This window comes from Cetorhinus maximus, chromosome 31, assembly GCF_964194155.1.
Source record: "Cetorhinus maximus chromosome 31, sCetMax3.hap1.1, whole genome shotgun sequence".
Classification (NCBI taxonomy): Eukaryota; Metazoa; Chordata; class Chondrichthyes; order Lamniformes; family Cetorhinidae; genus Cetorhinus; species Cetorhinus maximus.
Window position 1 is genome coordinate 2,329,772 of NC_135909.1, and position 26,998 is coordinate 2,356,769.

The 26,998-nt window shown below is 50.3% G+C and overlaps 2 protein-coding genes across 2 annotated transcripts in view; both read left to right on the forward strand.

Moving 5' to 3' along the window:
- LOC144670193 (putative RNA-binding protein EIF1AD) overlaps window positions 1-26,998 on the forward strand; it is a 333,511-nt gene that overhangs the window by 118,762 nt on the left and 187,751 nt on the right. The window lies entirely within an intron of this gene.
- Window positions 4,420-21,450, forward strand: LOC144670202 (solute carrier family 35 member F4-like). Its single transcript, XM_078532688.1, has 6 exons — window positions 4,420-4,772; window positions 10,309-10,528; window positions 11,414-11,539; window positions 15,586-15,778; window positions 16,355-16,444; window positions 21,158-21,450. The coding sequence occupies exons 1-6, from the start codon at window positions 4,420-4,422 to the stop codon at window positions 21,448-21,450; spliced, it is 1,275 nt and encodes a 424-aa protein (XP_078388814.1).

Below are 26,998 nucleotides of genomic sequence, written 5' to 3' on the forward strand. Positions count from 1 at the left end.
GTATCTCTACTGATGTTAATCCAGCTCCCTCACACTGTCACTCAGTAACCCCTCTCCCCGCAGCACCGTGTTACTGACTGTATCTCTACTGATGTTAATCCAGCTCCCTCACACTGTCACTCAGTAACCCCTCTCCCCGCAGCGCCCTGTGTTACTGACTGTATCTCTACTGATGTTAATCCAGCTCCCTCACACTGTCACTCAGTAACCCCTCGCCCCCCAGCACCCTGTGTTACTGACTGTATCTCTACTGATGTTAATCCAGCTCCCTCACACTGTCACTCAGTAACCCCTCTCCCCCAGTGCCCTGTGTTACTGACAGTATCTCTACTGATGTTAATCCAGCTCCCTCACACTGTCACTCACTAACCCCTCTCCCCCAGTGCCCTGTGTTACTGACAGTATCTCTACTGATGTTAATCCAGCTCCCTCACACTGTCACTCAGTAACTCCTCTCCCCCAGTGCCCTGTGTTACTGACAGTATCTCTACTGATGTTAATTCAGCTCCCTCACACTGTCACTCATTAATCCCTCTGGAAAGAGAGGGGTAGATTTGCCAACGTGCTTCAAGCCAGATTCAAGTGAAGATTAAGCTGCAGTATTCTTAAGAATGACCGGCTGCTTGGGAAGAGAGTCATGAGCGTTTCCAATGGCGACTGCAGCAATAAGCTAAATGGATGAAAGCTGATTATAAAAAATATACAGACCAGTAAACGTCCATCCCACCTTGAGAGGGGGACTGCCCTTGCCTAGTGACTTAAAAGGGAGCATTGCATCACCAGCTGCTGTGCTGGGACCCGCAGCCCCCCAGAGTCCCAGATTCGCTCACTGGGTTCTACACACTGAACTAATCACAGTCTAGGAGGCATTTGGTCATAAGGCTCCCCAGGAAGAGAGAGGGCAATTCTCCACACTTAGAGCCAATGCTCAGAAGGACAGTGCAGAGGGAGCTTTACTCTGTACCTAACCCCGTGCTGTACGTGCAGTGTGAGAGTGTCACAACGTGTCCCATCAAACATTCCCAGGGCAGGTATAGCATAGGGTTAGATACAGAGTAAAGCTCCCTCTACACTGTCCCCATCAAACACTCCCAGGACAGGCACAGCACGGGGTTAGATACAGAGTAAAGCTCCCTCCACACCGTCCCCATCAAACACTCCCAGGACAGGCACAGCATGGGGTTAGATACAGAGTAAAGCTCCCTCTACACTGTCCCCATCAAACATTCCCAGGACAGGTACAGCACGGGGTTAGATACAGAATAAAGCTCCCTCTACACTGTCTCCATCAAACACTCCCAGGACAGGTACAGCACGGGGTTAGATACAGAGTAAAGCTCCCTCTACACTGTCCCCATCAAACACTCCCAGGACAGGTACAGCACGGGGTTAGATACAGAGTAAAGCTCCCTCTACACTGTCCCCATCAAACACTCCCAGGACAGGTACAGCACGGGGTTAGATACAGAGTAAAGCTCCCTCTACACTGTCCCCATCAAACACTCCCAGGACAGGTACAGCACTAGGTTAATATGTACAATCTGCAGTACTTCTCCATCTCTCTTTGCGTCAGGTTAATGGTCAGATCTGATCAACCCTTGTATTTTTCCCAGGAATATGTTGAGGACACTGTTCGGGTTTCTGTTCAAGACGGTGGGTATTCCCACCAAAGCGCCTGAAGAAATCCCACACTTCCACGAACGTGGAATGTGCTTCCAACAATCTCTCCACCATTGAGGTGTGGAGATTATAGGGATCACTGGACTATTACAATCCCAAGCTCTGGAACCCAAGCATCAGACAGTAGCATAACCGCTGCAAGAGCAGGCGACCTCATTAATATCTGGGTGAAAGAGTCATTCTGGCACTGAAGGAGGACATTTGGCCCTTTGAGTCCATGCTAGATCTCTGTACAGTAACCCAGTCAATCCCATTCTCCTGACCTATTCCCATAGCCCCTACAATTTTATCCCCCCCCTACCAAATGTCCATCCGGTTTCCCTCGGAAACCATTCACTCCGCCTCCACGACCCCCGCGGGCAGCGAGTCCAAAGTTTGCTTTTAGAGGGAGAGTTGGGGTGGGGGCAGCTTGGTGTTATTCACCTACCCCAATCTTGGAGGGTGGCAGAAGAAGATGGCAGGGCCGTTCATAAAACTTAGGGGACCCTGTACGGATCGGGGAGCTATGCCAAACCCGTGTGGATCCCTGGCTAGGCCCCGGGCTGGCATGTTGTGCTAACCCTAGGCCCCAGGCTTTGGGGAGCACGTCAAGGCCTCGGAGAGGGTGCGGAGGAGCTTTACCGAAGCGGTGCCAGGGGGTGAGGGACTTCAGTTCACGTGGGGAGACTGGAGGAGCTGGGATTGTTCCCCAGAGAGCAGAGGTGTAGGGGAGATTTAACAGAGAGGTCCAAAAGCCTGAGCGATTTGACACAGTAAATTCCCAGTGGCGGGTTTAAGGTGAAAGCAGCAGAGCTGAGGCAAGGAGGGATTTTTTTTTTTATGCAGCGAGTTGTTATCATCTGGAATGCGCTGCCTGAGAGGGTGAAAGCTGATTCAGTAGTCACTTCCAAGGTCTATCTTGCTGTCCGGTTACTAAGCGGCGTGTGCCCCTTGGCGTGGTACGAAGGCTGGCTGAGGATAGTCGCCCGTTGCATCGGGACTGGGTTAGCTGCGGCCGAATCAGTGTTCAGTGTGGGGGCGGATGTGGTGGTGGTGATGGGGCATTGCCCTTTTAAGGTTCCCCGGAGCTGGGGGATGAGCACTGCTTCGGACAATCTGATGCAGAAGACTTATCCGGCCAGGGCTGGCGGCCGGTGGGCGTGGAAGGGGATCTGTGCAAGATGAAGAAATACACGGCGAGAGTCTCCCCTCTCACCGCATGCAACGGCCCCGTGCTGTCACTGACCTGGGCAGAAGGTACGGCGCCCTCAAATCGCTGCGTCGTGTAGGCTGGGACCAGTGAAGCACTATTGCGAAACCTCGTAACTGGGGAGTTTGGGGGGGGGGGGCGGGGAACACAGCAGCCAATTTGCGCACAGCAAGGCCCCGCGGGCAGCGATGTGATAGCAGCCGGATCGCCTGCCCCGGTGCGGCACTCCCTCAGCGTTGCGGCAGGAGTGCCAGTCTGCCTTTTTGCACTCGCGTCTCTAGAGTGGGACTCAAACCCACAACCTGTTGTCTCAGAGGCAAGAGAGAGCGGGAGAGAAGGAGAGAGCAGGAGAGAAAGAGAGAGTGCTACCCACTATTTCCCACACGTTTCGAACCATGGTATCATACAGGCGGCCATTCAGCCCAACGTGCCTGTGCCGGCTCTTTGAAAGAGCTATCCAATTAGTCCCACTCCCTCCACAACCACCCCCCACCCCCAACACCCCCGCTCCCTCGCCCACAGCCCTGCAAATGTCTCCTTTTCGAGTATTTATCCAATTCCCCCTTTTGAAAGTCCCTATTGAATCTGCTTCCGCCGCCCTTTCAGGCAGCGCCTTCCAGATCACAACAACTCGCTGTGTCAAAAAAAAAACATTCTCCTCATCTCCCCCTCTGGCTCTTTTACCGATTCTCTTCAATCTGTGTCCCTCTGGTTACCGACCCTCCTGCCACTGGAAACAGTTTCTCCTTATTCACTCAATCCAAACCCCCTCCTGATTTTGAACGCCTCGATTCAATCTCCCCCTTAACCTTCTCTGCTCGAAGGAAAAACAATCTCAGCTTCTCCCAGTCTCTCCACATTAACTGAAGTCCCTCATCCCTGGGAACGTTCTAGTAAATCTCCTCCGTACCCTCTCCTAGGCCTTCACATCCTTCCTAAAGTGCAACACAGTCCTCCAGCTCATAACTAACCAGTGTTTTATAAAGGTTTTGGCATGACTATGCCTCTATTAACAATACCTTTGTAACCAACTTGTTGAAGTGTCCTGCTACCTTACACCACCCCCCCAACCCCCAAAAGGTCTCACTGTTCCTCTAGCGCCTTGTTGATATTGTACCATTTAGTTTTTTTTTCCTTTACTCTGTCATGGGATGTGGGCATCACTGGCAAGGCCAGCATTTGTTGCCTATCCCTAATTGCCCTTGAACTGAGTGGTTTGCTCGGCCATTTCCAAGATCAGTTCAGAGTCAACCACATGTGGCTGTGAGGTCTGGAGTCACATGTAGGCCCAGACCAGGTAAGAACGGCAGATTTCCTTCCCTAAAGGGGCATTAGTGAACCAGATGGGGTTTTTAACAACAATCGATGATAGTTTCATGGTCCCCGTTACTGAGACCAGATTTTATTAATTGAATTTACATTCCGTCAGCTCCTGTTTGAACCCATGTGCGCCAGGGCATTAGCCTGGGCCGATGGATGACTAGTCCACTACACCACCATCATTAGTGCATCGCCTCTGCTCATTCTTCATGCCAAAATGACACAGACCGATGAACGTGATGCAACTCATCGTCCTCTCCTTCTCTTCCCACTTACCCATCAAAGGCAGCGACGAGTCTGCGGACACTCCGGCACAGGCAGCGGAGCTGAAGGCCGACAAGGGCTGCCGGTGTCGCCCTCTCGCGGTGCTGGGGAGGCTGCTGGTGGGCCTGGTGGTGGCGTCCTGCCTGGCGGCCTCCTGGGCGGGCATGACGCAGCTGGCGAAGGCGGCGCTGCGGGACTTTGAGTCTCCCTTCTTCATGGCCTGGCACTCGGCCAGCTGGAACCTCCTGCTGTTCCCCGGCTACTGCTCTGGCCGCCTGCTGACCTTCAGCGAGAGGAGATGGCCGCTCAAGCACTTCAGGTGAAGTGGGGGGCGGGGTACCAGCTTCGGAGAGGCGGAGGGTTGGGGGAGCGGGTGGGGTCACGGCAGTGGGTGGGTGGGTGGGCGGGCGGGAGGGGTGGGGCTTTGAAGCGCTCCGACAGCAGCGGGATCCGGAGAAACCTGGCTCGCGGGACAGGAGGAGAACGACGCGGAGGGGGCATCGGAAAAGGCCGGGGGAAGCGTCAGCCAGGCCTGGGCAGTGCCTGTGGGGAGGGCAGCACGCGTCAACCTTTCGGGTCAGCTTGTCCGAACTGCAAGGTTTGCTTTTAAACAGAGCCTGGGAGAAGTGGGGAAGGGGAGGAGGGCAGTCGAAAGGGACGATGACGCAAGGCAACAGCGGCGGTGACGGGGCAACTGAAGAATCAAGGTGGGAGTGAGGGATGTGGGGAAAAGGAGGGATTGAGAGATATGGGGAGGTGGGATTGAGGGATATGGGGAGAAGATGAGGTTGAGGGATATGGTGAGGTGGGATTGAGGGACATGCTGAGAAGGAGGGATTGAGGGATATGGGGAGGAGGGATTGAGGGATATGAGATAGGATTGAGGGACATGTTGAGAAGGAGGGATTGAGGGATATGGGGAGGAGGGATTGAGGGATATGAGGAGGTGGGATTGAGGGACATGCTGAGAAGGAAGGATTGAGTGATATGGTGGGGTGGTTGCAATTGAGGGATATGGGGAGAAGGATGGATTGAGGAATATGAGGTAGGATTGAGGGAAATGCTGAGAAGGAGGGATTGAGGGATATGGGGAGGAGGGATTGAGGGATATGAGGAGGTGGTATTGAGGGACATGCTGAGAAGGAAGGATTGAGGGATATAAGGAGGTGGGATTGAGGGATATGGGGAGAAGGAGGGATTGAGGGACATGGTGGGGTGGTTGGGATTGAGGGATATGGGGAGAAGGAGGGATTGAGGGACATGGGGAGGTGGGATTGAGGGGCATGCTGAGAAGGAGGGATTGAGGGATATGAGGAGGTGGGATTGAGGGATATGGGGAGAAGGCGGGATTGAGGGACATGGTGGGGTGTTTGGGATTGAGGGATATGGTGGGTGGTTGGGATTGAGGGATATGGTGGGTGGTTGGGATTGAGGGACATGGTGGGGTGGTTGGGATTGAGGGACATGGTGGGGTGGTTGGGATTGAGGGATATGGTGGGTGGTTGGAATTGAGGGATATGGTGGGTGGTTGGGATTGAAGGATATAGTGGGTGTTTGGGATTGAGGGATATGGTGGGGTGGTTGGGATTGAGGGATATGGTGGGGTGGTTGGGATTGAGGGATATGGTGGGGTGGTTGGGATTGAGGGATATGGTGGGTGGTTGGGATTGAGGGATATGGTGAGTGGTTGGGATTGAGGGATATGGTGGGTGGTTGGGATTGAGGGATATGGTGGGGTGGTTGGGATTGAGGAATATGGTGGGTGGTTGGGATTGAGGGACATGGTGGGTGGTTGGGATTGATGGACATGGTGGGTGGTTGGGATTGAGGGATATGGTGGGTGGTTGGGATTGAGGAACATGGTGGGGTGGTTGGGATTGAGGGATATGGTGGGTGGTTGGGATTGAGGGACATGGTGGGGTGGTAGGGATTGAGGGATATGGTGGGGTGGTTGGGATTGAGGATATGGTGGGTGGTAGGGATTGAGGGATATGGTGGGGTGGTTGGGATTGAGGGATATGGTGGGTGGTTGGGATTGAGGAACATGGTGGGGTGGTTGGGATTGAGGGATATGGTGGGTGGTTGGGATTGAGGAACATGGTGGGGTGGTTGGGATTGAGGGATATGGTGGGTGGTTGGGATTGAGGGACATGGTGGGGTGGTAGGGATTGAGGGATATGGTGGGGTGGTTGGGATTGAGGATATGGTGGGTGGTAGGGATTGAGGGATATGGTGGGGTGGTTGGGATTGAGCTATACCACAATGACACAGAACCTAGTTTGGACAAGTTTGCCTCTGGGGGTCTCCACTCAGCAACACTCAGGACCCCCACCACCACAACTGCAAGCCGCGCCCCGAGCAGGTAGAACTTTAATTCCATTTGCAAAATCCTCTTACACTAAGTCTGCAAAGCGCATTATTGGCTGCTAGCCACGTAAATCCAGACAGTGAAAGATAGCCAGGCTGGTGATTACAGTGCACAAGAACCCCAGCATGTGGCAGCAAACATGACTGCCTCACACACAGGCCATTTCACGTGTGTACACCCTTGATACATTAGTCCCCGAGCAAGGTTGATTTGATTTTCTTTTTTAATCCTCTTTTAATTGAATTAGCGGTCTCAGTCAAGAGCCTGCAAATTATCATCAAGAAGTGTAGACGAGGAATCACTTCCCTCGCTCTCACACACACACACAAACACTCACACACTCCTCTCTCACACACACACACTCCCCTTTCACACACACACACACACACCTCACTCACAAACACACACACACTCCCCTCTCTCTCACACACCTCACTCACAAACACACACACACTCCCCTCTCTCTCACACACACCTCTCTCACAGACATGCAAACACACACACAAACTCCTCTCTCAGACACCCACAAACACACACCTCTCTCACAGACACACAAACACACACCTCTCTCACAGACACACAAAGACACTCCTCTCTCACAGACACACACACTCACAGATACACACTCACTCACAGACACGTACACACACACATCTTTCACAGACACACACTCCTCTCTCAGACACACACTCCTCCCTCACAGACACACACTCCTCTCTCAGACACACACACACTCACAGACACGTACACACACTCCTCTCTCACAGACATGCACACACCCCTCTCACACACACACACGCACACTCACAGACTCTCTCACACACACACTCACAGACACATACAGACACACATAAACACACACCTCTCTCACAGACACAAAAACACACACACAAACCCCTCTCTCTCACACACACACATACACACACCCCTCTCTCACAGACACACACACACTCCTCTCTCACAGACACATACACACACACCTCTCTCACAGACACATACACACACACCTCTCTCACAGACACACAAACACACTCCTCTCTCACAGACACACACACTCACAGACACGTACACACACTCCTCTCTCACAGACACACACACACGCACACTCAGACACACACACACACATAAACACACACCTCTCTCACAGACACACAAACACACACACACCCTCACTCACAGACACAAACACCCCTCCCTCACTGACATACACACACACCTCTCACAGACACACACCCCTCTCTCACAGACATGCACACACACTCACAGACACATACATATTCTCTCTCTCTCACACACACACACTCTCCCCTCTCACAAACACACACACTCCTCTCTTACTGACACACACCCACACATGCACACACACACACACACACACCCCTCTCACAGACACACACACATACACATTCTCTCACAGGCACACACACACCTCTCACAAACACACACTCTCCCCTCTCACAAACACACACTCTCCCCTCTCTTACAGACGCACATCCACACATGCACACGCACACACACACCCCTCTCACAGACACACACACACCTCTCTCACAGACACACAAACACACTCCTCTCTCACAGACACACACACTCACAGACACACACTCACTCACAGACACGTACACACACACATCTTTCACAGACACACACTCCTCTCTCACAGACACACACACTCACAGACACACACACTCACAGACACACACACACTCACAGATATGTACACACACTCCTCTCTCAGACACGCACACACACCCCTCTCACACAGACACACGCACTCACAGACTCTCTCACACACACACTCACAGACACATACAGACACACACAAACACACACCTCTCTCACAGACACAAAAACACACACACAAACCCCTCTCTCTCACACACACACACCCCTCTCTCACAGACACACACACACACACTCCTCTCTTACAGACACATACACACACACCTCTCTCACAAACACACAAACACACTCCTTCCTCTCTCACAGACACACACACTCACAGACACGTACACACACTCCTCTCTCACAGACATGCACACACACCCCTCTCACACACACACACGCACACTCACAGACACACACACACATACACACACACACAAACCTCTCTCACAGACACACAAACACCCTCACTCACAGACACAAACACCCCTCCCTCACAGACACAGACACACACACACAAACCTCTCTCACACTCACACACACACAACACACTGACATACACACACACCTCTCACAGACACACACCCCTCTCTCACAGACATGCACACACACTCACAGACACACACATATTCTCTCTCTCACACACACACACTCTCCCCTCTCACAAACACACACCCACACATGCACACACACACACACACCCCTCTCACAGACACACACACACATTCTCTCACAGGCACACACATACCTCTCACAAACACACACTCTCCCCTCTCACAAACACACACATTCCTCTCTTACAGATACACATCCACACATGCACACGCACACACACCCCCCTCTCACAGACACACACACACCTCTCTCACACACAAACACACAACACACACACTCTCAGACACATACAAATCTCTATCACAGACAGACACACACTCACAGACACATACACATGCCTCATTCACAGCCACACACCCCTCTTTCACAGACACACACACACACCTAGCTGAGTTTGCATACAGAGTTGTGTGAGGTCATTCACAAGGTGTGGGCATCGCTGGTGAAGCTGGCATTGATTGCCAGCCCTGGTTGTTTGATATAACTTGCTGAGACACTTCAGACGCAATTAATAAAAGATCTCAAGCACTTTGGCGTGGAGACTTTGGAGTCATATAGGCTTAGACAAGTAAGGAATGTCAGAAACCCTTCCTGGAGAGAGACTTGGTGAAGCGCTTGACAATCTAACAGCTGCATGTTCAGTTTTTTGTTGCTGACTATCAGTCCTTTGCTTGCTGATTTTATTTTTAAGAACAAAATTCAAATTTCCTCGAACTGCCCACAGTGGGATTTGAACTTGTTGTCCGGGCGTCTGGAATTAATAGCCCAGTAACATTGCTGAAAAGAGGCACTCGTTGCTGCAGCTTTTTGCCTTGAACTGATCAGGACAAATGCACAAATCCCAAATTTCAAACGAAATTTGACAATTGGTTGGCAACTGGACTCGGACTGGCCCGAGGCGTTGCCATGGGGAAAACGACCGGGAACTATCGGCTCCCCAAGCTCCCTGGTAATTCAAAAAAGGCGCGAGGGCTTGAACATATTTTGACTGCCCAACCAATCATCGCCCTTTTCTCCTGTAGTATGAATTGTTGTGATGACCTGAAATTTGGCATTCTTGCGTTTGTCCTGATGAGTGCAAATTGAAAAGCTTCTGCAAGGTGTCTCTCTTTACAGCAACATTCAAGATCTGTACAAACTGTTAGTCCAGTGACATAATCACCGCGCCGCTGTTAACTGATCCTCTTTCCTTCCTGTCAATCCACAGTGAATGTGGTCGTTTTCTCAGTGAGGATGCTTTCTTGCTCAGGAGACTCCTTAAGCAGACAGCCCCTTTCTCCATCCTTTGGACGCTAACTAACTACCTGTACCTAATGGCACTGAGGAACATCAGCGCCACGGACGCCTCTGCCCTTTTCTGCTGCAACAAAGCTTTTGTCTTCCTGCTCTCCTGGATCGTGCTGAAGGACAGGTTCATGGGCGTCCGGGTGAGGCTGTGTTTCCTCCTTGTGTGTGGGCCCGTGGCTTGGTGCGGTGGGCAGCGCCCTCGTCTCTGAGTCAGAAGGTTGTGGGTTCGAGTCTCACTCCAGAGGGCTGGAGCCTGTCCCCTTGGGCCGACACTCCCAGTGCCACTAACGAGGGAGTGCTACACTGTCGGAGGTGCCGTCTCCCAGGATGAGATGTTAAACCTGACGCCCCTGCCTACCCTGGCAAGTGGACTTAAAAGATCCACCTGGGGTGGGTGGGTGTGGGTGTGGGTGGGATGCTTAACAACTTGTCTGAAACACAGCACCTCCAACAGTGCAGCACTCCCTCAGTACTGGCACTGGGAGTGTCGGCCCAGCATTTGGGTCTCTCTGGAGTGGGTTTCGATAAAGAGGTACTCGGGAGGGAATTCAGGAGAGGCTTCTTTACTCAGAGAGGTGGGGGTGGGGGAGAATGTGGACCTCGCTATGACAGGGGGGGTGGTTGAGGTGAATAGTAAAGACACGTTTAAGGGGGAAGCTGGATAAACACATGAAGGGGAGGGAAAGGGTGAGATTAAGTAGGATGGGAAGAGGCTTGTTGGGCTGAATAGCCGATTTTTGTGCCGTGTGTAAATCTAACTAGATCTACTAGTAAGGGAGTTGGGTATTTTGTTGAAATGGTAGAATTTGCAGGGTCTGGGGGAGAAAGAGGGAGGAGGAAGAGTGGAACGCATTGAATAGCTCTTTCAAAGAGCCGGTCAAAGAGGCATGAGGGGCCGAATGGCCTCCCGCTGCTCTGTACCATTGATTCGATGAAGGTGAACTGGTTTGGTTGTTCTCCTCGGCTCAGCTGCCCCTTGGTCCGGGAGGGTGGAATCACTTTCTCGGTGCTCTGCTCCCCTACAGATCGTGGCTGTGATCCTTTCCATTGCCGGGATCGTGCTGATCGCTTACGCCGATGGTTTCTGCCACGATTCCATCGTGGGAGTGGCGCTGGTCGTGGGATCAGCATCCACCTCCGCCCTGTACAAGGTGAGCAACCCCCCCACCCCGGTCCCTGGGGGAACTGGTTTTTCAGTTGACAAGACTTGCATTTATATAGCAACTTACACAACCTCCAGACAGCTAGTGAGGTACATTTCCTCTGAAGTTGCAATGTCGGAGAACGGGGCCACCGAACTTTGTGCACAGCAAGAGCCCAAAACCAGCGATGAGGGAAATGGCCGGTTTATCTGACTTTACTGAAGTTGGTTGAGGGATAAATGCCAGCCCGAAGGTACCGGGGAGAGAACTCTCCCCCCTGCTCTTCTTCCAATTGTGGCTGTGGGGTCTTTTACACCCACTCAAGAGGGCAGACTGGGGGGACCTTGGGGGGACATCGGTTTAACATTGCTCCCCGGTCTGAATTGCATATTCGAGTCTCTGGGGCAAGACTTGAACCCACGACCTTCTGACTCAGACCCGATCCATGTCGACTACAAGCCGACATGGGAAAGCATGTGGTTTTGGTGGGGTCGGTGGGGGTGGGCAGACGGTTCATTATAGTCACAGTTGACCCAGACCATCAGTGAACTGGGGCAAGTGCTCCTGACGGCTGTGCGCTGATCCGTGCTGGGCAATGTGCCAACATCAGACTCGGGAGAAGCAAGACCATGATGACCGTCCATACTCGCATGGGAAGCGTGATGTGGCCCACCACTCCCTGGGGCCCCCTGACTTCCCCAGCCTCGTTTCACACACGAGCACAAGAATTAGGAGCAGCCCCTCGAGCCTGCTCCGCCATTTAGGAAGGTCACGGCTGATCTGATTGTGATCTTAACTCCACTTTCCTGCCTGCCCCCCATAACCCTCCACTCCCGCGTCGATCAAAAATCTGTCTAACTCAGCCTTGAATCTATTCAGTGACCCAGCTTCCACTGCTCTCTGGGGGGGAGAATTCCACAGACTCTGAGAGAAAAATTCCTCCTCATCTTCGTCTTAAATGGAAGACCCCTTATTCTGAAACTATGCCCCCTCGTTCTAGGTTCCCCCATGAGGAACATCCTCTCAGCATCTACCCTGTCAAGCCCACCCCTCAGGATCTTACGTTTTAATAAGATCGCCTCTCATTCTTCGAAACTCTAATATTGCAAGAGGATTTGAGTACAGGAGTGAAGATATCTTGCTGCAACTGTATAGAGCTTCAGTGAGACTGCACCTGGAGTATTGAGTACAGTTTTGGACTCCTTACCTAAGGAAGGATATAGTTGCCAGAGAGGGAGTGCAACAGACTGATCCCTGGGATGGCGGGATTGTCTTATGGGGAGAGATTGAGGAGACTGGGCCTGTGTTCTCTAGAGTTCAGAAGAATGAGAGGTGATCTCATTGAAGCCTACAAAATACTTACAGGGCCCGAGAGGGTAGATTGTAGATTGATACTTACCTTAGGTTTAAATTGAAGTCACGGTTCAGGAACTACAGTTCCTGGCGGGCCTCGGGACTCCTGCGCAAGCGCCGGCTGGGACATGTGCAGTTGGTGCCTTTAAGTCGGGAACGTGGGTCTCCGAGAAAGGGCCACAACGTGCGCAGTTCATCCATTTTCACGTCTTCAGGCCGGGGATGGGCCCTTGCGCGCATGCACAGATGGAAAAGAAGAGAGAAGGTGAAACAGAGCGAAAGTGGAGGTCAGGTGACATGAACTGGGGCGCCATTCGAGAGAAGGTGTCCCAGGGAGCAGGACACGGGGGAACGTCCCAAACCAAGAAGGTGGTCCCAAACCAGGAAGTGGGACCAAAAGAGGTCCCAGAAGAAAGTCCCAGGCAGGGACAAAGACTGGGATCAGAGAGAAGTCCCACTGAGTCGAGATAAACAACAGGAGCAGAGAAAACGGCTCCGAGTGAGGAAAGAGCCCTGAGGAGCAGACTTGAAGTGAAGTGGGCTCCAGAGAAGCCCCGAAGATCCGAGAGGGCAGCCGAAGGTTGATGACTCCGTGCCGCTGGCTGTAAGGGCAAAGGTACCCCTTTGGAGCAGCGGTGTTCTGCTTGGCACGGCCGAAGATCCGAAAGTGTGCTTGGAAGGCGAGTGTACTCGGGGATCCAGAGGAGATGAATCTCGGAAGGCGAGATGGAAACCCTGGAGGTGGATCCTTGTTGGAGCCGTCGGAGTGGCAGCGACGTTTGGAGAGAATTCCAAGGCCAGTCCTTCAAATGTGGAGATTGGAAACCCTTGTGAGAAAGACAGAGTTTCAGCGAGGCTGGTTGGCTCACGGTGTGACAAGGGTCTGGGTGGGTTGTTGAGAAATCCATGGAATCTGCTTTGGTCACATCTTTCATTGACTTTGGAGTGTGTTGTGTCTGTCTGCAGTTCGCCAGTTGGTTCACATGTACTTACCCTGAATATTAGAGTATAAGAGAGACATGGTAAATTGTTTTATCTTCCCGAATTTGTATATATCTGTAAAGATATAGCTGGGGTGAGGGAATAGTGAATATTTGAATTATTTCCTTGTGACTGAATTGAGGTCTTTCCAACCTTTTTGTCTGGTGTACTACAGTTCATTTCTCTTGTTTAATAAATGTTTTATTCTTCATCTTAAAAGTTCATCAGCAGACTCTTGTGAATTTGTTCAGTAATTTTCCCGCCATGGTTTCTAAAGAAATAAAAGTTAGGGTCGATCAAGCCAGGTTCCAACTGGGATCTGACTTGTCCAGCATTAACATCAGCTGGGATTGGACCAAGATCCAGAAAGGATGCTTTCCCTGTGTTGGGGTTTGCGGTGGGTGGTGATGGGTACAGGTGGTGGGGTCTAGAACCAGGGGACACAGTCTCAGAATAAGGGATAGACCATTTAGAACTGAGATGAGAAGGAATTTCGTCACTCAGAGGGTGGTGAATGTTTGGAATTCTCTACCCCAGATGGCCGTGGAGGCTCAATCATTGAGTATGTTCAAGACGGAGGTCAATAGATTTCTAGATATTAAAGATATCAGAGGACATGGGGATAGTGCAGGGAAAATGACGTTGAGTTGGGAGATCAGCCATGATCTGGTTGAATGGTGGAGCAGGTTCGAGGGGCTGAATGGCCTTGTCCTGCTCCTATTTCCTGTTTCCATGTTCCTAATGGGTATAGGCCCAGCTTTTCCTCGTAAGCTAACCGTTCATCCCAGGAATCAGCCGAGTGAACCTTCTTTTATCTGTTTCTAATCCTTTCTTAAGTCAGGAAATCAAAGAAAGGTTTTCCCCACTGGGGCACAGTGAGACGAATCATTCCCACTGTTATGCCGGTCACTCCTGTTGATGTGTGTAGGCAAGTGGGGTCAGTTAGCTCAGGTGTAAATGTTTTTTTTCATACAGCGGTGGGGGATGCAAAGGGTGTGGAATGTACCCTTCAACAGCGCAGAGATCTGGTTAGGTCCCAACTGGGGTAACTGCGTTCCATTCTGGGCAGTGCACGTCAGGAAGGATATATTGGCTTTGAAAGGGGTGCAGCACAGATTCACCAGAATGACACTGTGCTAAGTGATAAGGATGGGTTGCAAAAGGCCTTGTATTCTCTTGAGTAGAGAAGGTTAAAGGGATAACCTGATTAAGGTGTTTAAGATGATTAGAGGACTCAATGGGTTTGATTAGAGAGAAACGATTTCATCTGATTGATGGGGTGGGGGGGGGGGGTGTGAAGTCCAGAACAAGGGGGTAAAAAACGACCTTAAAATTAGATCCAGGCCGTTCAGGGGTGATGTCAGGAAACTTTTCTTCACTCAAAGGAGACCGGAAATCTGGAAATCTCTCCCCTGCCCTCAGGAAAGACTGTGGATGCTGGGGGCTCAATTGGAGCTTTTAGATGGAGATGGGTAGATTTTCAATGGGCACATTTATGAAAGGTCATGGAGCCAAGACAGGAAGATGGAGTCCAGGTATAGACTGGCCATGATCTCATTGAATGAATGGCCTCTTGCTGGCTCTGGGAGTAGCCAATAGGGATGCGGTATTGGAGTGAGCATGGTGTAATTTGGGCACTATCCCGGCTGAGGAAAAGCAAGACGACAGGGAAAGAAGGAATGTTTTAGTCCTGAGTTAACTCACTGCGTCTCAGCCCACAGGTCCTGTTTAAGCTCCTGCTTGGCAGTGTGAGATGCAGGGAAGTGGCACTCTTCCTGACTGCACTGGGCGCCTTCAACCTCCTCTTCCTCAGTTGGGTCTCCGTCGTCCTGTACGCCACCAGGGTGGAACATTGGCCCTCCACCAGGGACGTGCCCTGGGATCAACTGTGTGGACTGGCTGCTCTCCTCCTGGGTAGGTGTGCACTTCACTTCCTCCTGTCGTACAGTGTGGGATCAAACAGACTAGGCTGCTAAAGCCAAACGATTGCCCGTTCGCGATACTGGGTCTATCTGCCAGGGAAGATCAGATGCCATTGCCAGTGACTGATATAATGAACCCCATCCAGTCTGTTGGCTGTGAGGGGTGGAGGTGAAATTGGTGGCGGTCAGGTCCTGCACCATAAAATAGAACCAACTAGGCAGCTCACTCTGAGGCTGCATGATAGCTTGCATGGGAAATGCAAAAAGGGATACACTCGGATACGACTGCAGTATCTGTCCCAGGGATGACTGATGGGGACAGTGTAGAGGGAGCTTTACTCTGTATCTAACCCCGTGCTGTACCTGTCCTGGGAGTGTTTGATGGGGACAGTGTAGAGGGAGCTTTACTCTGTATCTAACCCTGTGCTCTCCCTGCCCTGGGAGTGTTTGACAGTGCAATGCAGAGAGTCTTGTGTTATTACTGCAGGCCTGTGATGGTGGCTTGGGTATCAGTTGATTTGGTGGACAGGTGTCTGCACTGATCCAAGATCTTTTTTTTCTCTTCCAGTGTTCAACGTCCTCGTCAACTGTGGAGCTGCTGTAACCTTCCCTGCCCTGGTGTCTCTCGGAGTCTTTCTGAGCATACCTGTGAATGCTGGTAAGGCTACCTCACCATCTCCCTCAGAGTGCAGCGCATGTCATATGAAGGGGAGGTGATGGTGCGGTGGTACTGTCAATGGACTAGTAATTCAAAGACCCAGGGTAATGCTCTGGAGACCAGAGTTCAAATCCCACCACAGCAGATGGTAAAATTTGAATCTAGTATAAATCTAGAATTAAAAGTCTAAGGAAATGATTGTCGTTAAAAACCCATCTGGTTCACTAATGTCCTTTAGGAAATCTAACATCCTTACCTGGGCTGGTGTTAGAGATGGGCAATAATTGCTGGCCTCACCAATGACACCCACATCCAATGAATGAAAAAAAGATGTTGGACATTAGTTAGGGCTGCAGTTGGCTCCTCTCTGGAGAGGAGATTTAGCCAGGGTTCCTGCTCCTGACTTAAGGCTGAACTCAAAATAGACTATACAGCAGCAAGCAATGTTTATTTACCAAGTAAACTAGCTAAACAGTATACTACAGCAAACAGTCTACAGAGTCTATTTAAAGAGAGCACTACAACAAACAGTAAGATTTTGGGGCAACTTAAAATGTCTAGACAGCAATCAGTCTGTATGTTCAGAGCCCGCGTTTGGAACGAAAAATCAGAGTATGGCATGACAGCTAGGTGATCATCTGATGACTATTTTCTCTGTTGCCCTTATCAATTTAGGGAATTTCAGTCAGGGTAAGTAGAACGTTAATTGAAATAATAAGGATATAATCATGAGCAGAACTAGAGGCATTCATTAAAATTTAATTAAGAAAATAATTACTTAATTAGTTAATTAAAACACATAAAGATGACTGGGTCGATGGTATGTTGCAGCTTGAGCATGTGGGAGTTGGTGGATCTCAGTGCAATCCAAGGCAAATAAGTCTGCAGTGAGTCTCTGCAGCTTGAGGAACCTCAGCTCAGAGTTAATGAGCTGCAGACACTGTGATGCATCAGGTGGGGAAAGTTACCTGGACACTTTGTTCTGGGGGCTAAGGTCTTCTGATTTAGTTAGTAGTCAGGGACAGGAGGGTGTGACTGCGAGTGAGGCAGGTAAGGGGATCAAAAGGGTAGAAGTGGAGGAGCCTCAGCCCTTGCAATTGTCCGACAGACTCGAGGCTCTTGCGGCTTGTATGGATGAGAGTAGGGGCTGCAGGTGAATGAATGAACTGACCGTGGCACTGTGGTACTGGTAGCCATTCAAGCGAGGGGAGTAAATAGGAATGTAGTGGTAGTAGGGGACAGTATAGTCAGGGGGATAGACACAATTCTCTGCAGCTGACAGCAGGAGTCCAGATGGCTGTGTTGTCTGCCTGGTGCTAGGCTATGGGACACCTGCCTGGGGCTGGAGAGGAATTAGCAGTGGGAGGGGGAGGATCCAGTGGTCATGGTCCATCTAGGTACCAATGACATAGATATAACTAGGAAAGAGTTTCTGCTTAGGGAGTAAGAGAAGCTAGGGGGAATATTAAAAAGCAGAACCTCATAGGTAATAATCTCTAGATTACTACCTGAGCCACGAGCAAATTAGCATAGGGTAAATAAGATTAGGGAGTTGAATGTGTGTCTCAAAGAATGGAGTGGGAGAAATGGGTTTCGATTCATGGGGCACTGGCACTAGAACTAGGGAAAGTGAGAGCTGTACTGTTGGGGTGGTCTTGACCTGAAGCGTGTTGGGACCAATGTTCTGGTGAGTCGTAGAGAGGGCTTTAAAATAAATACAGGGGACAAGGATTCATGTGCGGAAAGGCAAAGCAAGAGAGCAAGGTAACACGAAGGGTAATGATAATCAGAATGTGGAAGGAAGGGACAGAGCATACAAACGTAAGAGTGCAACAGCAGATAAGGCAAGAGTGTACAAAAATAGTAAAAAGGCAAAACTAAAGGCTCTGTATCTGAATGTGCATAGTGTTCATAACAAAATGGATGAATTGTCAGCTCAAATAGAAATAAATATGTATGATCTGATTGCCACTGCAGAGACGTGGCTGCAAGGTGATTAAGGGTGGGACCTGAATATTCAAGGGTATTTGACATTTCAGGGGGACAGGAAGCTAGGAAAAGGTGGAGGGTAGCTCTGTTAATTAGGGATGACATTAGTACAATACTCAGAGATTACCTTCGTTCTAAAGATCAAGCTGTAGAATCAGTTTGCGTAGAGATAAAAAATAGCAAAAGTAAGAAGTCACTTTTGGGAGTAGTTCATAGGTCTCCTACACTGTAACTACACTGTAGGACACGGTATACAGGAAGAAATAATGGGGGTTTGTAAGAAAGGCATGAAAATAATCTTGGGTGATTTTAATCTACATATAGATTGAATGAATCAGATTGGCAAAGGCAGGCTGGATGATGAGTTCATAGAGTAATTCGGAACAATTTCTTAGAGTAGCACATTCTGCAGCCAAACAGAGAGCAAGCTTTTCTAGACCCAGTAATGTGCAATGAGACAGGATTAAGCAATAACCGTCTAGTAAAGGAGCCTCTAGATAGCAGTGATCATAACATGATTGAATTTCGCATTCAGTTTGAGGGAGAGAAGAATGGGTCTAAGTCTAGTATTTTAAACTTAAATAAAGGCAAGTACAAGGGCATGAAGGCAGAGCTGGCTAAAGTGAACTTCGAAATTAGGTTAAGGGGCAGGTCAGGAGAGATGCAGTGGCAGACATTTAAGGAGACATTTCATAACACTCAGCAGGTATACATTCCAGTTAAAAGGAGAAGGATGTACCAGCCATGGCTAACTAGGGAAATTAAAGATACTATCAAATTGAATGAAAAAGTGTACACTTCTGCGAAGATCAGTGGTCGGTCAGAAGATTGACCAGAATTTAAAAATCAGCAAAGAATGAATAAAAAATGAGGGAGAAATTAGAGCATGAGAGAAAGCTAGCTAGAAACATAGAAACATACAGTAAAAGTTTCTATACACATTTAAAAAGGAAAAGAGTAACTAATGTGAGCGTTGGTCCTCTGGGGATAGAGTCTGGGGAATTAATAATGGGAAATAAGGAAAGTGAACAGATACTTTTGTGTCTGTCTTCACTGTAGAAGACACAAGTAACATCCCAGAAATAATTGTAAATCAAGAGTTGAAAGGGAGTGAGGAACTTAAAACTAAAATTACAATCACTGAGAAAACGATTAGAACTAAAGACTGGCAAATCCCCAGTCCTGATGGACTTCATCCAAGGGTCCTAAAAGAAGTGGCTGCAGAGATGGTGGATGCATTGGTTGTAATTTTCCAAAATTCCCTAGATTCTGGAAAGGTCCCATCAGATTGGAAAATAGTGAATGTGACTCCTCTATTTAAGAAAGGAGGGAAACAGAAAGCGGGAAACTACAGTTTAGCTTAACATTTGTTGTAGGGAAATGCTGGAATCTAATATTAAGGAGGTTATACCAGGGCATTTAGAAAATCATAATGGGATCAGGCTGAGTCAATATGGTTTTATGAAAGGGAAATGTTTCCATTAGTAGGAGAGACTAGGACCTGAGGGCACAGCCTCAGAGTAAAGGGAAGACCTTTTAGAACAGAGATGAGGAGAAACTTCTTTAGCCAGAGAGTGGTGAATCTATGGAATTCATTGCCACAGAAGGCTGTGGAGGCCAGGTCATTGAGTGTATTTAAGACCGAGATAGTTAGGTTCTTCATTGGTAAGGGAATCAAAGGTTACGGGGAGAAGGCGGGAAAATGGGGTTGAGAAACTTATCAGCCATGATTGAATGGCAGAGCAGACTCGATGGGCTGTATGGCCTAATTTCTGCTCCTATGTCTTATGGTCTTATGTTTGACTAATTTATTAGAGATCTTTGAGGAAGTAACAAGCAATGTGAATAAAGGGGGACCAGTAGATGAGGTGTACTTGGATTTCCAAAAGACATTTGATAAGGTGTCATATCAAATGTTACTACACAAAATAAGCGTTCATGGTGTAGGGGGTAACATATTAGCATGGATAGAGGATTGGTTAGCTAACAGGAAGCGAAGGGTAGGGATAAATGGCTCATTTTCGGGTTGGCAAGCTGTTACTAGTGGAGTGCATTAGAAGCTGTTCAGAGAAGGTTCTCACTAATGGTTCCTGGGATGCAGGGGTTATCCTATGAGGAAAGGTTGGACAAGCTGGGCCTCTATCCATTGGAGTTTAGAAGGTTGAGAGATGATCTTATTGAAACATATAAGATCCTGAGGGGACTTGATCGGATGGATACTGAGAGGATGTTTCCCCTTGTGGGAGAGACTAGGACTAGGGGACGCCATTTAAAATTAAGTGGTCTCCCATGAAGACAGAGATGAGGAGAATTTTTTTTTTCTCAAAGGGCCATTAATCTGTGGAATTCTAATCCCCAGAGAGCAGTGGAGGCTGGGTCACTGAATATTTTTAAGGCTGAGTTAGACACGTTCTTGATTCAAGAGAGTCAAAGGGCAAACAGTCTACAGAGTCTATTTTTAAAAAAATATAGCAAACAGAACGAAACTACAGCTCAGTCTCCTGATAAAAGCAGGGTGATTTTACCAGAAAATGCAGTGAGTGGAGGATAGTTACAAAATACAAATCGTGAGGGTAAAATCAACTTAGTCACTTACAGGCGTGTAGTCTCCAGGCATGATTGACAGGGGGGAAATGACCCAGTGCTGTAAAAAGATGTGATATAATTCTATGAGTTTTGTTCACTGCTATCTCTCTCTCTCTCTCTCTCACTTTTCCTCCACAGTCACCGACGTTTACCGTGGCGTAGTGCCGGGCCTTGGCAATGTGAGGCTGGCCGCCCTGATTGTTCTTTGCCTCGCCTTCTTGCTGCTGCTGCTGCCAGAGGAGTGGGACTCGATCGCCCTGGAGCTCCTGACCAAGTTCAGAGGGGAGACGGCAAAGGAGGAGCCAGGGCCCGAAAGCGCTGAGGGTGGGTCGCTGGTGGGAGGCCGAACCAGAGTGGCCGGAGTGGGCTCCTCGGTCCCCAGTCGGAGATGCTCGGAGACGAGGGATTTCCCCACCGCACAGGGACCATGAGGTCTCATTCATGATAATGACATTTCTGGCAGGAATCGCTGCCCTCGTTTAACAAAAACTTTTTACCTTAAATCTTTGTGCATAAAACCTCTGCACCCTTAAATTTTAGGGAGAATTAATACAATTAACTTATGAAAAATTTCCTAGACTAGACTCGTATTCCGTATAAAGAGTGAGTTAATCGAGGCATTTAAGATGATTTAAGGATTTGATGTGGGGGATAGAGAGAAACTATTTACTCTGGTGGGAGAATCCAGAATGGGGGGGGTTGGGGAGGGGTGGTGGGGGGTGGGGGGGAGCAATAGGTTCAAAATTCAAGGTCGAGGTCAGGAAGTATTTCTTCACACAAAGGGTGGTGCAACTCTCCCCCTCGCGAAAAAATTGTTGAGGCTCGGGGTCAGTTGGAAATTTCAAAACAGCTCGTTAGATTTTTACAACAGTAAAGACCTTCGGATGCTGGAACTCTGAAATCGCAACAGAAAACGCTGGAAATACTCAGCCGGTCAGCGGAGAGAGGAAAGCAGAGTTAAAGTTTCAGGTCGATGACCCGTCGGCGGAACTTTCGACGAGAGGTCAACGGCCTGAAATGTCAACTTTGTCTTTCTCTCTCCACGGATGTTGCCCGACTTGCTGAGCATTTCCACCATTTCTCTATTTGCGCTATTGTTCAATTTTTCTTAGCTAAGGGTTTTAAGGGTTACGGAACCAAGATGAAGTTAAGCTGCTGAATTGAATGCTGACACAGGATCGCAGAGCTGAATGGCCTCCCCCTGTTCCGAACTGCAGTATTTTGGATATACTTTAGCATTTGGGTGTAGCGCAGAGCTTCTAGTTTTGGAACTAAATGCATTTTACTCTCAAAGATTCATAGTAACTATTGTTGATCATCGGATGCTCTTCCCAGCTTTTTTTTTCATCCTTTCACGGGACGTGGGCGTCGCTGGCTAGGCCAGCATTTTTACTGCCCATCCCTGATTGCCCCTTGAGAAGGTGCGGGGTGAGCCGCCTTCTTGAACCGCTGCAGTCCATGTGGTGTATGTACACCCACGGTGCTGTTAGGGAGGGAGTTCCAGGATTTTGACCCAGCGACAGTGAAGGAACGGCCGATATAGTTCCAAGTCAGGATGGTGTGTGGGCTTGGAGGGGAACTTGAAGGTGGTGGTGTTCCCGTGCGTCTGCTGCCCTCGTCCTTTAAGGCATAGCATTGCCTATGAACGGTTTACATAACCCTGGAACACTCACAATGCCAAAGGTAGTGCACCCAACCTCCTAGAGCTAAACAGACGACAATGTCCTATGTCATTAGTGAATGGGGTGTATCAATTGAGTGCAGGTTTGTAAATGTGCGTGAGGCGTGCATAAATTGCAAACAAGAGGCTGTGATCTTTAGAAAGCTACAAGATGTATGAGGCAGCAGATCAGATGAAACGTCTGCTGCCAGATGCGAAGAAAAAAATGATGTGATTTATCCCAGCTGGCGATGAAGTCACAAAAGGAACGAGTGAGTCAAAGAAAAAATGGGGGAATGACTGTGGGGAGAAAGCTGGGAATTGGGACTCCACCAAAACAGTCACCGACCGCAGCCTAAACTCAACGCGGGCAAGAAGGGCCCATGGCCTCATCTCCACTGAATTGACTGCTTGCCCTAAAACTTGAGGGGAGATGCTGAACCTAAAATGGTCAATATACAGTATAGGGACTATTAACAGGGCATGAAATACTCTGAGACAGGACTGTACTTGCGGAACAACACATTTATCATTAAAAAAATCAAATAAAAGATTTATTACAGCATAAGTCTGGGTGTTATCTTGGGAGGGGTTGATGTTTGCTTGTCACTGTATAACACTGAGGTACAGTACTGGTGGGGATGGATCTGTCACTGTATAACACTGAGGTACAGTACTGGTGGGGACGGGTCTGTCACTGTATAACACTGAGGTACAGTACTGGTGGGGATGGATCTGTCACTGTATAACACTGGGGTACAGTACTGGTGGGGACAGGTCTGTCACTGTATAAGACTGGGGTACAATACTGGTGGGGATGGGTCTGTCACTGTATAACACTGGGGTACAGTACTGGTGGGGACAGGTCTGTCACTGTATAACACTGGGGTACAGTACTGGTGGGGACAGGTCTGTCACTGTATAAGACTGGGGTACAATACTGGTGGGGATGGGTCTGTCACTGTATAACACGGGTACAGTACTGGTGGGGATGGGTCTGTCACTGTATAACACTGGGGTACAGTACTGGTGGGGATGGGTCTGTCACTGTATAACACTGGGGTACAGTACTGGTGGGGACAGGTCTGTCACTGTATAACACTGGGGTACAGTACTGGTGGGACAGGTCTGTCACTGTATAACACTGGGGACAGTACTGGTGGGGATGGATCTATCACTTTATAACATTGGGGTACAGTACTGGTGGAGGCAGGTCAGTCACTGTATAACATGGGGTACAGTACAGGTGGGCACAGGTCTGTCACTGTATAACACTGGGGGACAGTACTGGTGGGTCAGGTCTGACCAGGACTATTCTGCTGTCCCCACCTTGTTTTTGAGAGGGCAGGGCCAGTGCCTGCCCAAGATTGCCGCTGCTGTGTGACACCACAACTCGAACCTCCTCGCCATTTTGCCTCCTCTTGTCAAGGTCAGACACTGCATTTAGGGCTCCTCAGATCTGAAAGAAGTGACAGACCTCAACAGACTTGTCAGGGCAAATTAAACTATTTCAGTCTTTATTTTAAAATTCTCATGCTCATGTTCAACTCACTCCATGATCTTATCGCTCCCCTCTCTATCTCTGTAACCTCCTCCAGCCCCTACACCCCTCCCTACCTCTGTAACCTCCTCCAGCCCCTACAACCCTCCCTATCTCTGTAACCTCCTCCAGCCCCTACACTCCTCGCTACCTCTGTAACCTCCTCCAGCCCCTACAACCCTCCCTATGTCTGTAACCTCCTCCAGCCCCTACAACCCTCCCTATCTCTGTAACCTCCTCTAGCCCCTACGCTCCTCACTACCTCTGTAACCTCCTCCAGCCCCTACAACCCTCCCTATCTCTGTAACCTCCTCCAGCCCCTACAACCCTCCCTATCTCTGTAACCTCCTCCAGCCCCTACAACCCTCCCTATCTCTGTAACCTCCTCCAGCCCCTACATCCCTCCGTCTCTATAACCTCCTCCAGCCCCTACAACCCACCCTATTCTGTAACCTCCTCCAGCCCCTACACCCCTCCCTACCTCCGTAACCTCCTCCAGCCCCTACACGCCTCGCTACCTCCATAACCTCCTCCAGTCCCTACAACCCTCCCAATCTCTGTAACCTTCTCCAGCCCCTACAACCTTCTGAGATCTCTGCACTCCTCCAATTCTGCCCTCTTGAGCATCCCCCGATTCCCATAGCTCCCACATTGGCAGCCATGTCTTCAGCTGCCTGGGCCCTAAGCTCTGGAAATCCCTCCCTAGACCTCTCCGCCTCTCTCCCATCCTTTAATACAATCCTTCCAACCAAGCTCTTTGAGCCAGCTTTTGGTCATCTGTCTTACTATCTCCTTGAGTGGCTCATGTCAAATATTGTCTGATGATCTCTCCTGTGAAGTTCCTTGGGATATTTTAGTAAGTTAAGGGTACTACATAAATGCAAGTTGTTGATGTGCAGTCCTAATGTTTTACCAGTAGAGTGCAGTGTAACCCAGCTGTATTGACCTGGTCCGAATCCCTAATTGCATCTAATACGCAACCTTAGTTTAGTCAGGTGCTAAGAATAATATGGCATTATTTGGGTTTTTTTATGACTGCTGGATTACGTACAATGGGAATGAATGAAAAGTGGTTTGGGTCCATTAGAATTGGGTACAGTAGGAATGGGAAGGGAGTCCATTAGGATTGTGTACAGTGGGACTGAATGGGAAGTGGTTGGGGTCCATTGGGATTGTGTACAGTGGGAGTGAATGGGAAAGGTTTTGGATCCATTGGGATTGTGTACAGAGGGAGTGTTTGCAAAGTGGTTTGAGTCCATTGGGATTGTATACAGTGGGAGTGAAAGGGAAGGGGTTTGAGTAATTGGGATTGTGGGGAGTGGGATTGAACGGAAAGGGGGTTGGGTCCATCGGGATTGTGGACAGTGGGAGTGAATGGGAAAGGTTTTGGGTCCATTGGGATTGTGGACAGTGGGAGTGAACGGGAAGGGGTTTGGGTCCATTGGGATTGTGGACAGTGGGAGTGAATGGGAAAGGTTTTGGGTCCATTGGGATTGTGGACAGTGGGAGTGAACGGGAAGGGGTGTGGGTCCATTGGGATTGTGGACAGTGGGAGTGAATGGGAAGGGGTTTGGGTCCATCGGGATTGTGGACAGTGGGAGTGAACGGGAAGGGGTTTGGGTCCATCGGGATTGTGGACAGTGGGAGTGAACGGGAAGGGGTGTGGGTCCATTGGGATTGTGGACAGTGGGAGTGAACGGGAAGGGGTTTGGGTCCATTGGGATTGTGGACAGTGGGAGTGAACGGGAAGGGGTTTGGGTCCATTGGGATTGTGGACAGTGGGAGTGAACGGGAAGGGGTTTGGGTCCATTGGGATTGTGGACAGTGGGAGTGAACGGGAAGGGGTTTGGGTCCATTGGGATTGTGTACAGTGAGAGTGAACGGGAAGGGGTTTGGGTCCATTGGGATTGTGGACAGTGGGAGTGAACGGGAAGGGGTTTGGGTCCATTGGGATTGTGGACAGTGGGAGTGAACGGGAAGGGGTTCGGGTCCATTGGGATTGTGGACAGTGGGAGTGAACGGGAAGGGGTTTGGGATCCCGTTTTCTGGAAAAGTTCACCTCAGTTGCCCAAGGCAGGCTTCTGTGCGTCCACTCGGCCGCGGCGTCGCCTGGTTGTTAAGGGCGGCAAAAGGGGTTTTGGCGGGCTCCGCCGCTCTCGCTCTGACCCCGCCCCTCTCCCTCTGTCCCCGCCCCTCTCCCTCTGTCCCCGCCCCTCTCCCTCTGTCCCCGCCCCTCTCTCTCTGTCCCCGCCCCTCTCCCTCTGTTCCCGCCCCTCTCCCTCTGTCCCCGCCCCTCTGCTCTCCCCCGCTTTTCCCCACTCTGATCCCGCCCCTCTCCGCTCTGGTCCCCGCCCCTCTCCCTGCGCCTGCGCCTGCCCTCTCCCTGTCTCTGCACCTCCTCACGTCCCGCCCGTCTCCTCACTGGCCCCGCCCCTCCCGGCTCCGCTCGGGCCCCGCCCCTCCCGTCTCCTCACTGGCCCCGCCCCTCCCGGCTGCTCTCGGGCCCCGCCCCTCCCGTCTCCTCTCGTGCCCCGCCCCTCCCGTCTCCTCTCGTGCCCCGCCCCTCCCGGCTCCCCTCGGGCCCCGCCCCTCCCGGCTCCTCTCGGGCCCCGCCCCACTCCCCCTCCTTGGGCCCCTCCAGCCCCGCCCACGTCCCATCTGGCCACGCCCTTCCCCCCGGGCTCTTCCTGCTCCGCCCCTGTCCCGTTTGGCTCCGCCCGCGCCCCTTCGGCTCTGCCGGCACAGCGACCTTTGCTCCCTTGGCCCCGCCCATCTCCCG

What these genes read in the sequence shown, in the direction of transcription:
- LOC144670202 (XM_078532688.1), top strand. Translation starts at nt 4,420, where the DNA reads ATGAACGTGATGCAACTCATCGTCCTCTCCTTCTCTTCCCACTTACCC. An exon ending in TGGCCGCTCAAGCACTTCAG is followed by an intron (nt 4,773 to 10,308) that starts GTGAAGTGGGGG and finishes GTCAATCCACAG; the next exon opens with TGAATGTGGTCGTTTTCTCA. An exon ending in ACAGGTTCATGGGCGTCCGG is followed by an intron (nt 10,529 to 11,413) that starts GTGAGGCTGTGT and finishes GCTCCCCTACAG; the next exon opens with ATCGTGGCTGTGATCCTTTC.